At 53.9% G+C, this 12,963-nt stretch overlaps 1 protein-coding gene across 2 annotated transcripts; it reads right to left on the bottom strand.

Moving 5' to 3' along the window:
• Nucleotides 1-258: 258 nt before the first annotated feature.
• TFE3 (transcription factor binding to IGHM enhancer 3) lies at nucleotides 259-12,461 on the bottom strand. 2 transcript variants are annotated; one of them, XM_060086795.1, is made up of 10 exons: nucleotides 12,202-12,461; nucleotides 9,786-9,899; nucleotides 8,508-8,811; nucleotides 7,595-7,840; nucleotides 7,412-7,516; nucleotides 4,416-4,533; nucleotides 4,001-4,057; nucleotides 3,748-3,823; nucleotides 2,597-2,744; nucleotides 259-2,103 (listed from the first exon to the last, which is right to left on the bottom strand). In XM_060086795.1, exons 1-10 carry the CDS (start codon nucleotides 12,315-12,317, stop codon nucleotides 1,660-1,662), a joined length of 1,728 nt encoding a protein of 575 aa, XP_059942778.1. In that variant the 5' UTR covers nucleotides 12,318-12,461; the 3' UTR covers nucleotides 259-1,659. The 2 variants fall into 2 exon arrangements, with proteins under 2 accessions (XP_059942778.1, XP_059942777.1); XM_060086794.1 differs by having other exon boundaries at nucleotides 7,412-7,840.
• Between the last annotated feature and the right edge of the window lie 502 nt (nucleotides 12,462-12,963).

The following is a 12,963-nucleotide window of genomic DNA, read 5'->3' as shown; positions in this document are numbered from 1 at the left end:
CGTGTTTCTTCAAACGTGAAATAGGAGTAAGAATCAGTACTTTCTTGATGAATATTCCTTAGAATAAATTGGGTAAAACGCTTGCAACAGTTAGGAGGCTGCCTAGCAGATAGTTAAGGACTGATTGCGTTTGTTTGTGCATTGTTTTCTCCAGCCCCTGTATCTAAATTCTTGTACCCATCCCACTCAAATCTGTTTCTTCCAAGAACATCATGAGCCATGCTCATTGCACAGATAAAAAGCAAGGACAGGAGACTCTTTGCCAAAGTTAAAAGCGCATCAAACACGCCTAGCATTTATTATTTTAATCACAAACCTACAGACCCCTTAGTACACCCTCCTCGGGGCTCGGCCCCAACAATCCAAAGCTGACAACCTTGGGTGTATGGGGTAGGAGGGATGGGGATGGGCAGGGAGTGTCTCTTGATAACTCTGAAATGGGGAAGATTTCTCCAAATGGAGAACTAGGTGGAGGCCAGAGGTTAGGGGTGACCTAGCTTCTGAGTAGGGGGTCAGTAAAAAATTCAGATAAAGAGGGGGTATATATGTTTTTTCAATCCTCCCCCTAAGCCTCTGCCTTGGTGAGACAGGCTTCTACTTGTTCCTGGGCTGGGGAACTCCCTGGAAAGGCCCCTTCCTTTATCTTATTCCTCTACATGTTGAAAAAGAGTACTGGGGTGCTGGTTCTGGGAACATGGACCCAGTACCCCCTTATCTCCATCACCTCCCCAATCTACCCTTCAAGGAAGGAGGTAAAACTCTGCCCAAGTGTGGGGGTCTAACTCTCACTCACTCCTGATCTAGGTCTGGAATGTCAACCCACAAGATTTCAAGATCTGCCCCCTTCAAGGGCCAGGTCGGCTTAGAGCCCTCCTAGGTTAAGTCACGATGGTCCCAGGTTAAGGCAGGGGAGCTTAAGTACCACGCCTCCCTGCAGTGTGGAATGACTGGATGGGATGTTGCTAAGAGACGAGGGCTGTGATCTCCACAAAGTTGCCTGATCTTACTGACTCCTCCACGACTGAAATACCTGCGCCGGGCTGTTCCTATAGGGAAAGGGCGGGGCCTGACTCCTCCATTGCTAGAAGGCCAGGACTGAGTTCCCAGGTAAAGGAGTTGGCTCTCATCCTCACTTCTGTTCCTTGCCTGCGCAGGGCAGGGTTCACGGGGAAGGGGCAGCGCTTAAACCCCCAAGGTGGGACCTCCATTTTGACTCCTCTTCCTTGCCAGGATAGACTAGACTGTTGGTTCCAAGAGAGGAGATGGAGCAGTATCCTGACACCCTTTATCCCAGGAAACATGGCTAGGACAGTCCCTAGGGGCCAGGGGCTGACCTCATCCTGTCTCCTTCCCTCACTTGGGTAAGGGCGGGTCCCATGGGGCAGGGGTGAGGCTGCGTTCTGCAAGAGACAGGCCCTGATGTCCCTACCTTCTCCATGTCTGAAATACCTGCATTGGCCTGTCCTATGGGGAAGGGGTGGGGCCTCATCTGACTCCTCCTCCTTGCCTGGTTATAGGGTTGGGGCCTCATCAGTCTCCTCTCCCCCCAGTACACCTGGGCAGGGCAGTCTCATGAAAAGTGGGGGAAAAGGCGGGGCCTCATCCTGACATGTCCTCCTTTCCTGGGTGGGTAAGTCCCAGGGGAGGGGTGAGGCCTGATCAGGACTCCTCCTCCATGCTGAAGCTGCTGCGGCGACTGCTGGCCTTGGAGACTGCGGGGGATACTGAAGAAAGCAGGGGATCGGAGGCAGCCCGCAGTGGGGACAGGGCGCCCCCTGATAGTCCCCCCACCACCCCCTCCTCCTCCTCCATCAGAATGTCCTCCAGCCCCAGGTGGAAGGGGTCCCCCAGATCCCCCAGGTGGTCGCTGGGAAAGTGCAGGTCCAGAAGGGCATCTGAGGGTGGCGCTGGGGGCTGCTGATGGGGAGTACTCTGGGAAGGTCCCCCCGCTGCATGAAATGTTGCTGTGCCTGGCCTGCCCTCCTCTTCAACATCCAGCTGCTCTGGCTTGAGACTGTCAGAGGCTGAAGTTGTGGCCAGTGAGAGCAGCCCTGGGGTGGGAGGCACTGGCAGACCATGGATCTGGGCCTGCAGTTCTAGCTCCTGCAAAATGTAGGGGGGTGGGGGGTGGGGGTGGGATAAGATGGGGTTCAGAGTCCCTCAGAGGCAGAGGATATAACAGTTAAAAGGGTAGGCTGCCTGGGTTCGAATTCAGCCTCTGCCACTCACTAGTTGCGTAACTTCAGGCAAGTTGCTTACCGTCTCTGAGCCTCAGAGTCCCAACCTAGAAAGTGGGTATAATAATGGTCCCTGTCTCACAGGATTGTTGTGAGGATTAACTTAGTAAATGGAGATAAGGCTCTTGTCATAGTGCATGGCACAAGATAAAACACTGTGTCCGTTAACCAATATTCATTATTCTTCTTGCTAATGTTATGATTACTACTTATCATCATCATCATCATCATCATCATATGAGTCAGGAAGCCCGGGGATCCCCCAAATATGCCAGGAGGAGAAATCCTAGCCTGTTCTCCCTCTGCCTCTGCCTCCAGGAAGCCCCCCTCACCCCTGCCACCGCCTTCTCCTTCCAGACCTGAATTCGGAGCTGCAGGCTGCGGTTGGCTTGCTCCAGGGATCGCTGCCGGCTCTCCAGGTCTTTGGAGCGCTGTTGCTCCTTCTGCAACTTGCGGATGTAATCCACAGAGGCTTTCAGGATGGTGCCCTTGTTCCAGCGCATCTCCCTGTGGGGCCCGAGGGGGAGGAAAGAAGGGAATGCTGCACACGGAGTCTCTCGGGAGCTGAAGGGGGCGATTGCACCAGGTAGATGGAGCACCCCACCACATGCCTAGAACTTGAGGCAGAGGGACATCAAGGGTATGGAATGCTCGGATGTAAACCACCTGCCTGGAACCTTCCAATGATGCCCCATCACACCCCGAACCCAGGAAGCCCTCTCTGACCTGATCCCATACTGCTCCTCTTACCCATGCCCCCCTGTTTCATCTCACTGCAGCCACACTGGCTTCTCAGTGCTCCTAGAACATGGAAAATCATTCCCACCTCAGGGCCTCCAGCCCAGCTCTGCCCTCCACCTTGAACACTCTTCCCTCAGACACCCAGATGGCTCCTGCCTCACCTCTTTAGGCTCTTTATTCAAGTATTTCCTCATCAGTTGAGGCCTGCTCTGTCCCCACCCTCCTCACCCCAAACTGTGACCCTCCCCAATATCCCATCTTCCCTCTGTTCTTGATTCCTCTCCACAACACTCATCATAACCATCGGAGTTTACATATTTATCTTCTTTGCTGTCTGTCTGCCCCCACTAAAACATCAGTTCCATGAGGTCAGGGATTTTTGTGCATTTTGTTCCCTCTGGTATCCTCAGGGCCTAGCATGGTACCTGGCACAAAGCAGAAGCAGCTCAATACATTTTTTGAGTAAATAAAGGAGGTACTAAATAAGCGGAAAACTGTCTATGTCATACAGGGGGGCAGACGACGTGGACCATAATGACGTGGACCATAATGTCATGGACCATAATGTCATGCACCTAAAATTTTAGATGGGAACACGGTGAGGGGCTGCCACCCTGCTCAGGGTGAGGAAAGCTGGGTGAGAAAGGGGCAAAGGAGCAGGACTGCCCGGGTGGTTCCCACTTAGGGCGGGCCCACCCGGGAATGACTTTCAGGGGGTGGGGCCCCCACCCCACCTTCCACCGGCCTGGGGCTCCTGGCCCAGACTCACGGGTCACTGGACTTGGGGATGAGGGTGCCCAACTCCTTGATCCTGTCGTTAATGTTGAATCGCCTGCGACGTTCAACTTTGAAGGCGGGGGAGAGAAAGAGAAAGTGGGAAAGAGTCATCAATAGGCTGAGAAGCGAAGAGGAGAAACTGGGGCATTGGGAGGCTGCTGCAGGGAGAGGCCCCCAAGGAAGGCCGGGGGCAGAGTGAGGCAGGGCTGCACAGCACGCGGGCAGGAGCCCGCGCTCTCACTCACTCAGGTTGTGATTGTCTTTCTTCTGCCGTTCCTTCAAAAGGGCCTTGGCCTCTGTCTCTGGAAGAGAGTGCGGGAGGTGGTCAGGGCCTCTGGGTCTGGGAAAGATGACAGACGACGGTAGGCAGCATGTGCAGTCGCTGGGGTAGGCTTTGGTGGGCGCAGGCAAGGGAAGTGCCACCATTTTTACAATTTTTAAAGAAGCCATGGTGACAGGCCACTTGTTAAACCCAAGAGGAGAGGGAGTGGAGTGAAAGCAGGACCACGGGCCATGTGGACAAAGATGGCAAACAGCCCCCATTTCTGTCTGTTTAAACCCTCTTCCCTTAGAATCAGGCCTGATCCCCAGACGTGGTAGATATGGGGCTCACCCTGGGGTATATGATAATTGCACGGGGCCCAAGACCCTGGCCCTTACCAGAGATCTCCCGTTTGATATTCGGCAGCTCAGCTGGACAGGAGTTGCTGACAGTGATGGCTGGTGTGGCCACGCCCTGGCTACTGTACACATCAAGCAGATTCCCTGACACAGGCAGCTGCAGGCAGGGAGAGCGGAAAAATGATGGTTGGAAACAGACCCCAGGCTCGGCCCCTTCTTCGACCAGGTTCCTGACCCTCCACACACCCCAGAGATGGGCCCCCTCGTGCAAGGATTGGCTGGCTCAGCATGGGAACCCTTCCTTCTCCTTCAAGGGAATTTCACACAGCCACTCAACAGGGAAGACAGGGTCACGGGGACCTACCCTGCTTTGCTGGGGGACTGGAGCCTGCCTGGCCTGCTCATAGTGTCCCCACAGCCCCTTGAATCCCCCAGTGACTTCTGAAGCCCCTCTCCCAAACCCCCACACTGGCTCTAAGAAGTGCCAGAAAACCACCCTTCTCAGGTCTTTATCAGCTCCAGTGCAACATTTCAGCCCCTCCTAGAGCTACATTCCAACTCAGCATTCTTGGAACACTCCAACCCAGTCTTCTCAGACCTTGGGAAATTGTCATGGCAACATTCCACCCAAAATCTGGCCTTTTGGAGAGTTCCAGCCCAATCTCCAGTCTTTTGCTGTGACTGCGTTGCATACAGTCTCCGGCTGCCATGCACCGAGGTTCTGATCTGGCACCCTCTTGCACATTCTGATCTCTCAGGATTTCTTGTCCAGCTACTCAACAAGCACTGTTTCTATGTCAGCCTAGTTTTTTTTTTTCTCCTTCACACTCTCTTGGATACACCCTAGGGCAAAGAACTAATCCATAAGTAATTAGTCCCACCTCTTGATGAGTTTTCATCTCTTGAAACCCCCACTAGACTGCTGGATCCATCCAATCTCTAGCTGTGCCCAAATCAATGAAAGATTCTGATAAATTGGTACCATTTTTACATGTGCTTCTATCCTCTTGATAAGTTGGAAAGAAGTAGAGCTATAGGCACTTGGTATGTCCCAAAACTAGTTATGAGACTCCTGGAATGTTCAGAACCAGAATGTTAAAATTCATTGGTGCATCTCCTGCTCTAGAAAGTTTTATCCAGTCTTTACAAGGACCCAGCCTCTCGGCACAGTTCACTTTAAGAGATGTGGTATGTTCTAGTCACTTCAAGGTCCAACCACATCAAATCTGGACGCCTTTGGCATATTATGTTCCAATCACTTCATGGTCTGGGTGTGTCTTCATGACCTGAATGTCCTGGTACACTCAAAATGCTACAAGAGGGCTTCCCTGGTGGCACAGTAGTTGAGAGTCCACCTGCCGATGCAGGGAACACGGGTTCGTGCCCCGGTCCGGGAAGATCCCACATGCCGCGGAGCGACTGGGCCCGTGAGCCATGGCCGCTGAGCCTGCATGGCCGGAGCCTGCGCAGCCGGAGCCTGTGCTCCACAACAGGAGAGAACACAACAGTGGGAGGCCCGCATACCGCAAACAAAAAGAAACAAACAAACAAACAAAACGCTACAAGATAATCTGTATAACAAAGAGCTTCTCTGTTAATTTTGGCCTATGTTGTTAGAAATAAGATAATACCTTGCATGTTTAGAAAAAGTTTCTGTCCATCTCTGCACTAAAAAATTTAGAGAGTTACAAGCTCTAAAGTGCTATAGAGAAACATCACTTAAGGGAGGAAGGTGAAAGTGTATTTATGTTGGAGTGTAAGCATGTGTGGAAGCCTCACAGCACCAGGACTTGGCCCTGTTCTTAGAGCATCCTCTATCCATTCTCTACCTGTCCTGCTTCAAGAGTTCCAGCTGGCCTGTTGTGAAGCCAAGAGCTACTTTGGAGTGCTGGCTGCAGGATTAAGCCAATTCTTATGCAACTGACTCAGTTCTTTTTTTGTTTGTTTTTTTGTTTTTTGCGGTACACGGGCCTCTCACTGTTGTGGCCTCTCCCCTGCGGAGCACAGGCTCCGGACACGCAGGCTCAGCAGCCACGGCTCACGGGCCCAGCCGCTTCGCAGCATGTGGGATCTTCCCGGACCGGGGCACGAACCCATGTCCCCTGCATCGGCAGGCGGACTCTCAACCACTGCGCCACCAGGGAAGCCCCTGACTCAGTTCTTAATGGCCATTTCTTCTAAAAATTTTCTTTTGTGTGTGGGGGAGGGTGTGGGTCTTGGGATGGGGGTTAATTTGAGGTTGAAAGTTTAAACTAGAAATAAGATGATGTGGTCTGCTTGCTCTCTGTTTAGATAGACTTTAAGACCAATTGGATTTACATGGAGGCCAGGCCAGAGAATGGCAATCGATGACTTGTGTGCGGACAAGCATTTATCCAGGTTGCATTGTCCAAATTGGTTTGTTAAAGCTCCAGGTTAGGGCTTCCCTGGTGGCGCGGTGGTTGGGGGGTCCGCCTGCCGATGCAGGGGACGCGGGTTCGTGCCCCGGTCCGGGAGGACCCCACGTGCCGTGGGGCGGCTGGGCCTGTGAGCCGTGGCCGCTGAGCCTGCGCGTCTGGAGCCTGTGCTCCGCGATAGGTGAGGCCACAACGGTGAGAGGCCCGTGTACCGCAAAAAAAAAAAAAAAAAAAAAAGCTCCAGGTTACTTTCTTACACAAAGCAAAACATTCAGTAAACATGAGACAAGTCTAGGAAAACTTAATAAAAAAAACCTGTCTTACACTCAAAACAAACAAACAAACAAAATGCTACAAGAGTAGCAGTGAAGCCTGAGTGCTTCGGTATGCCCTAATAGCTCCATGAAGTCCCCACCGTGTAGATATCAAAATCTACAAGGTTCACCTCTCCATGCAGTGCAACATGGCCCCAGGGCACTGGTGTGCCCCATTCTCAACATACAGCCTCTATCTCTATCTCAGTACAATCCAAGGTGACAGTCTCTTATGTACACAGCTAGGCCGGGTGTATATAAGATATCCCTCAGTGATAGAGGGATGCGCTAATTTTTAGACCAACCCCCCATCTCAGGGCCTCACCGTGCTGGGGAGCTGCAGCCCCGTGGTGCCTCCGGGCAGATAGCTGAGCATCTCATCGTTGTAACTGGACTCCAGGCTGATGATCTCATCGATGACATCATCAATCTGGGAGAAGAAATATGGAAGAGCCTTAGAAGAAGTTGGGGCCGGGGGAGCATGGGAGGGTCGTCTGCAGCCACTCACCTCCTTCTCTGAGCTAGACCCGATGGTGAGCAGTGCCATGGGGCTGTTGGGAGCACTGCCAGTGGGGCCAGTAGCATGGGCAGCCTCAGGGGCAGGAAGCGGCTGGGCACTAGCAGCCCCCGGTGGTGGGGTGAGGGCCTGGGACGCCAGCTTGGGCCCAAGTGTGGTGGACAGGTACTGCTTCACCTGCTGCCGGCGCGCCTGCTGCAGGTGGTAGCGCGTCGGGTTCTCCAGATGGGTCTGTACCTGTGGAATGCGGGGGAGACAGGATGGGAGGGAACAAGGTAGAACAGGGCTCAGAGGGGTGACTCTGAGCCCCAGCTTGCCCCTCAGAAGTCATCTGTTCCTAGGCTCAGGATGGCAAACCAGGCCCAGAATCTGAGAACCCTCTCCCGCCCCCAAATACTGATTAAAGTCTCCCCTAGGACCCAAACTCCCCTTCTCAGAGATCCTTCACAGCCCTCAAGATCTACCTACCCATGGGTGGCAGAATCCTTCACACTTTCTGGAGCACCCTGTCACAGTCCCCAAGAGGCCCCCCTCAAAGCCTGTGACCCCACCTAACAGACGTGGGAACTATACATGGCTTCCCAAGACACTCCAATGGCCAAAGAATTCCTGATGCATAACCATATGTGAAGTGCTTCCTACAAAGCCACTTCACAGACTCCAGGGCCCACTCAGGGCACTCATGAGCCTCCATGATCCACCAAGACATCCTATGGCCCCCAAGAACCCCTCACAACTCCACAAGAACGCCTTGGAAACCCTAAACACAATGGGATACTAGCACAGCCCCCTTTTAACAGTACCTGAGACCTTCCTTAGAGCCCCTAGGACCTCGTCCCGAAGCCACCAGGACCAATCCTCAGTCACCAGGAGCCCCTCCCAGGGCCTCTGGATGTCACCTTACCTTGAGCACCTCCCTGGGCACCTGAGCAGGGGGAGGACGACCCAATGTGTGGCCCCCAGCAGAGACGCCGACCACAGAGATGGCAGGAGAGGCAGGTGCAGGATTAGGGAAGGGAGAGGCTGCAGCCTGTTCCCGACGCTCACGCCTCTCCTGCTCCTGGGCCTGGGCCCGCATTAGCTGCTGCCGCAGCAAGACCCGCGATGAAGAAGATGACGACATGGCAGGGGTCCTGGAGCCCCCTGCAGAAGATGATGCAGAGAGTGTAGCTGGGGTGGCTGGTGTGGCCTGCAGTGATATTGGGAGGCTGTGGAATGGGAAATACGGGGCCACAGGTAAGCTAAAAGTCTCGGCCCAAGCCTAAGGAGTCACAGTGCGATGGAGCAGACGTAGGAACCTGGCCTGTTCTCTGCCTTCAGAAGCCACAATGTGGAGGGGAGATAAAGGAACCAGACCTGGTCACAACCCTCAGGGGTCACAGTCTACTGGGGGAACTTTAGCCCTCAGTCCTTATGGTGAAGACTGGATTTGGGCCTGTTCATATATCAAGCGGAGACACCATTGTTCAGCTCTGCGAGCTATTTAAAGGAGAGCAGAAGGAAACAGGATTGAGGCTGTGGGAGTAGATACGGACACAGAGGGCTCATTAAGCTCAATTCGGGGCTGGAGATGCTCCCTGAGCTCCTGGGGGTGAGCATCAGGCTATATGGGCAACCGCAGGCCCTTCTTCCTCCCCTGCCTGGGCCTCTGGTCCCAGGAGCTAGTCAGTCTTGAAAATCTCAGAGATTTCACAATCCTCTCTTCCTGCCCCTCTTCCAGGTCCCCTCCCCTCTCTTAGAGCCCAGGCCCATGACTCAGCACATTTAGACTTTCAAGCTTGGGGGAAAGAAGAGACCAGCAGGGGTTCTTCAAGGGCTGGGAGTGGGTGAATTTGTTGAGTTGAGGGGAGGGTGACCAGGGGTTATGGGAACGGCTCTGCCTACTTGGGGGCTGGGCTTGAGCAGGCCACGCCCTGTGTCTGGGAACTCCAGGCACGCTGCAATTTTTGTCTATGAATGGATGTGCAGGTGGGGGAGGAAGCAGGGGAGATTTTGTCTGAGATACTAGAATCCTAGCTTGGCCTCCTGCTTTCCACATGCTCTTTCTGGCTCTTAATTTTACTATCTGAAAAATTCAGGCTGGTGAGAGAATGGGTTGGGCTGGCACTGAGGGCCTCTGCCCATCAAGAAGGGATGGAGGGGCCTGAGGAATCGGGAGGGGAGTCAGAGAGAGGAGACATACCTTGAGCGTAGCGATAGGGGTTGGCTTTTGAGCTCGTAGAAGCTGTCAGGATCAAGGACGTTTTCTAATTCGATGTCAGCAACAATCCCGGATTCCGGAAGCAAAGAGTTCAGGCTGAGGGTGGGGGGAAGGCAGGGGTGATGGTCAGTGATTGTATGGAGACGTCATTCCCCTGAGAGAGACAGAGACAGAGACAGAAGAGAAAAGAAGAGAAGCATACACCAGGAGAGAGGAGAATAGAGGGTATCACTCACATTCGGCCACTTTGCTGAAACCACCACCATGAATTCCCATGTCTTCTCCCCTCTCCACTCTCTTTTGCTCCGTGTTACCCATAGTTCCTTAAGATTAAAAATAATAAGCCTGAACCCCAGATCCTCGATCTAACAATCACCTGGGTGTACAACCTGGGTTTCAGAAGAACAGAAACGAAGAATTGAGGAATGACAATTCACTTTGTGGGATTCCTGACTTTGCATTCAGAGTTCTCCCAGCCCCCACACCCCCCATTGTTTTCCTGGCTGCTGAATGTGAGCCCACATAGGTCCACAGGCATACTGCACGGTAGGGGCTTCCCTCGGCAGAACAGTCCATTGTAACACAAACTGAATGCATCACAATGAGAACTGGGGTAGCTGATTCACTTTACTGAAGGATCCACTACTTCCCAAAAGAGCTCCCAGACACCAACCCTGCCCCAGCCAGAGTTTGTGGGATGCGAACACGCATCCAAAAACAAGATGGAAATAACAAAGGCTCCCCTCAGTCCAACAATCTGGATTGACAAGAGGGAGAATTTGGGTGGATGATCTGCTTTATAGGAACATTCTTTTCTTGGTTAGAGGAGCTTGCCCAGCACTCTCCAGTTTTTTCGATAGATCAAAACACAAACACACCTCCAATACCAACACCCACTGACACACAAACTAAGAAGCCATGTACACCCGTCCCTTTCAACTATCGCCACTACTGTGATGACCTAGGTTGCTATAAAGGCATCAGGAGATGGTAAATTCATATATTGAAAGGCTCCTGCTTAACCCTCCATGCTGGCTGCAAGATCCTAGTGTGTAGGGGACATTAACATGCAGGCAGATAGCTATGCATCCTTGAATTTAGTCAAAGATTTAGAATCCTGAGATTGTCGGTGACTTGCCCCTCCCCAAGAATCTGTCTTCCGCCCCTCCCCAAGAATCTGTCTTCCTCCCTTTCCTCACTCACAGACGGGGCCCTAAAACCACCCCAGGAAGTCGGGAAGAGGAAGCTGGGGAGCCGCTGAGCTCAGCACAATCCCAGGCAGAAAGTAGGCAAAGCCCCCTCCCATGCTCACACTTCCATTGCACAGAAGTTGGAAGAGGTGGGCACTGGAATGGGCAGGGTATGGACAGAGAGGGCTGGGGCTTCCAGGCCCGCTGATGGAAGTGAGGCTAAGAGGTCATAGAGGACCCACCCAGGCAGGGATGGTGCAATTGGTGCTCATTCCAGCTCTAGGGTCAGATTCAAGATTGCCTCCAGGGCCTGAGAGACAGACTGGGAAGGTGAGATTAAAAAAAAAAAAAAAAAAACCTCTGTGTCTGTGTGTGTGTAGGGGGTGAAAAGAGCTGGCTGAGAGGCTAGGGCAGGTGGCAACAGGAACAAGACCCTCCTCTGGGTTCCCAAATAAGGTCTGAGGCCTTCTCTGGGCTAAGAGGTAGCACCATCTCCATTGCCTGTCTGTCTGACTGTTTCCCATTCAAGCCCCTATGGGGTGTGGGAAGAGGGCTTTTCCACTACCCGGCTGGATGGGTGGGCAGGTGAAGGGCTTATTCTGATCAAGTCTTGATGAATGTTGCTTTTCTTGTTCACTCACACACGCTCACAAGGCTGGTCCCACGCAGTATATCCGAGATACCCCCAAATCCCTCCAGAGTCATTTTATCCCCAAACACAGCCTCCAGCAACCAGCCACTGGGAGTCACCAAGCTCCCAAGACAGCACCTCTATCTCCCAGGACGCCTTCTCTGAGGGAAAAAGTCCCTTAAAAATCAGTGCCTCACCTACAGAGTGCCCCCTCAAATTCATTCCCCTCATATCTGACTCAAAGACCCCAAATTCAGCCTCTAGTCAGAGTCTCAGTCCCTGAAGTTCAGCTACCCTAGACTAGTTTTTGGACACAACAGAATCAGCCCCTCGAGACCCAGTCAAGGGCCCCCGCCAAATCTGAACTAGGCCTCCCTTACTGCACTTCCACGACTCCTTGAAGCCTCAGTCCAAGCAAGCCACCGCCAGATTCCTTAGGTGCCCCCCCAAGTCAGGCGCCCATACGTCCTCCAAGACTAGGCCGAGGGCCTCCAATCACAGTCCTGGGCCCCCGCTGCCCCCAGATCAGGCCCCCGGGAACCCCAGTTAGCACTACCGGTCCCAGGCGGTCCCGCACCTGAGCAGCTGGGCCGAGTCGGCCGGCCTGCGCTCCTCCAACAGCACGAACACGGCTCGAGGGCCCTCCGCGCTGGCCTCTACGCCGTCCCGAGCTGGCTCGGCTGCATGAGACATGACGCCCGGCCCCGGGCGAGCCCTGCCAGGCCGGTCGGGCCTCGGCCCGGTCCCCCTAACAAAATAAGAGTCCCCCTCCCCCGCTCGCCACCGCCTCCTCCGCTAAGCCATGGAGCGAGCTCTGCGTGGGCGGGCGGCGTCGGGGAGATGGGATGGGCTGTGAGTCATCCCCCGCCCAGAACGGACCAACACCCCCCCCCAACCTAACCCCGGACGACCGCCCTCCTCCCCCTCGTCCTCTTCCCCCTCCTCCCTGGGCTGGGGAAACTCCACAGGAAGTGACCACACTGAGGATAGACAGCTCGCTGGGCCACGCCCTCTGGGTGAGGTGGCCAATCGTTGAGGGGTGGCTCAAGGGCCCGCCCTAAGCTACGCCTCCGAAGCCGAGAGAGAACTAGATTCCGCAGGCCCTTATTCCGAGAAGGGGGCACCGAGGCCACGCCCTCAGAGACAGAGGCAAATCAATGAGAGGTAATTAGATTGAACCACGCCTCCTCTTCTCAAATTATCCCTCCGCAAGATATTAAGCCGCTCCTTGGGTCCTCTGCGCCTGCGTCCTGATGGCCAGTCTGCGCGCGGAGGATCTCCAGGACACGCTTCTAGCTGCGGAAACGCGCCCTCTATAGGCCAATATTCATAGTATCCA

The sequence above is a fragment of the Mesoplodon densirostris genome, chromosome X, assembly GCF_025265405.1.
Source record: "Mesoplodon densirostris isolate mMesDen1 chromosome X, mMesDen1 primary haplotype, whole genome shotgun sequence".
Lineage (NCBI taxonomy): Eukaryota > Metazoa > Chordata > Mammalia > Artiodactyla > Ziphiidae > Mesoplodon > Mesoplodon densirostris.
The sequence above is the reverse complement of the archived record's forward strand: the minus strand, read 5'-3'. Positions and strand labels throughout refer to the sequence as shown.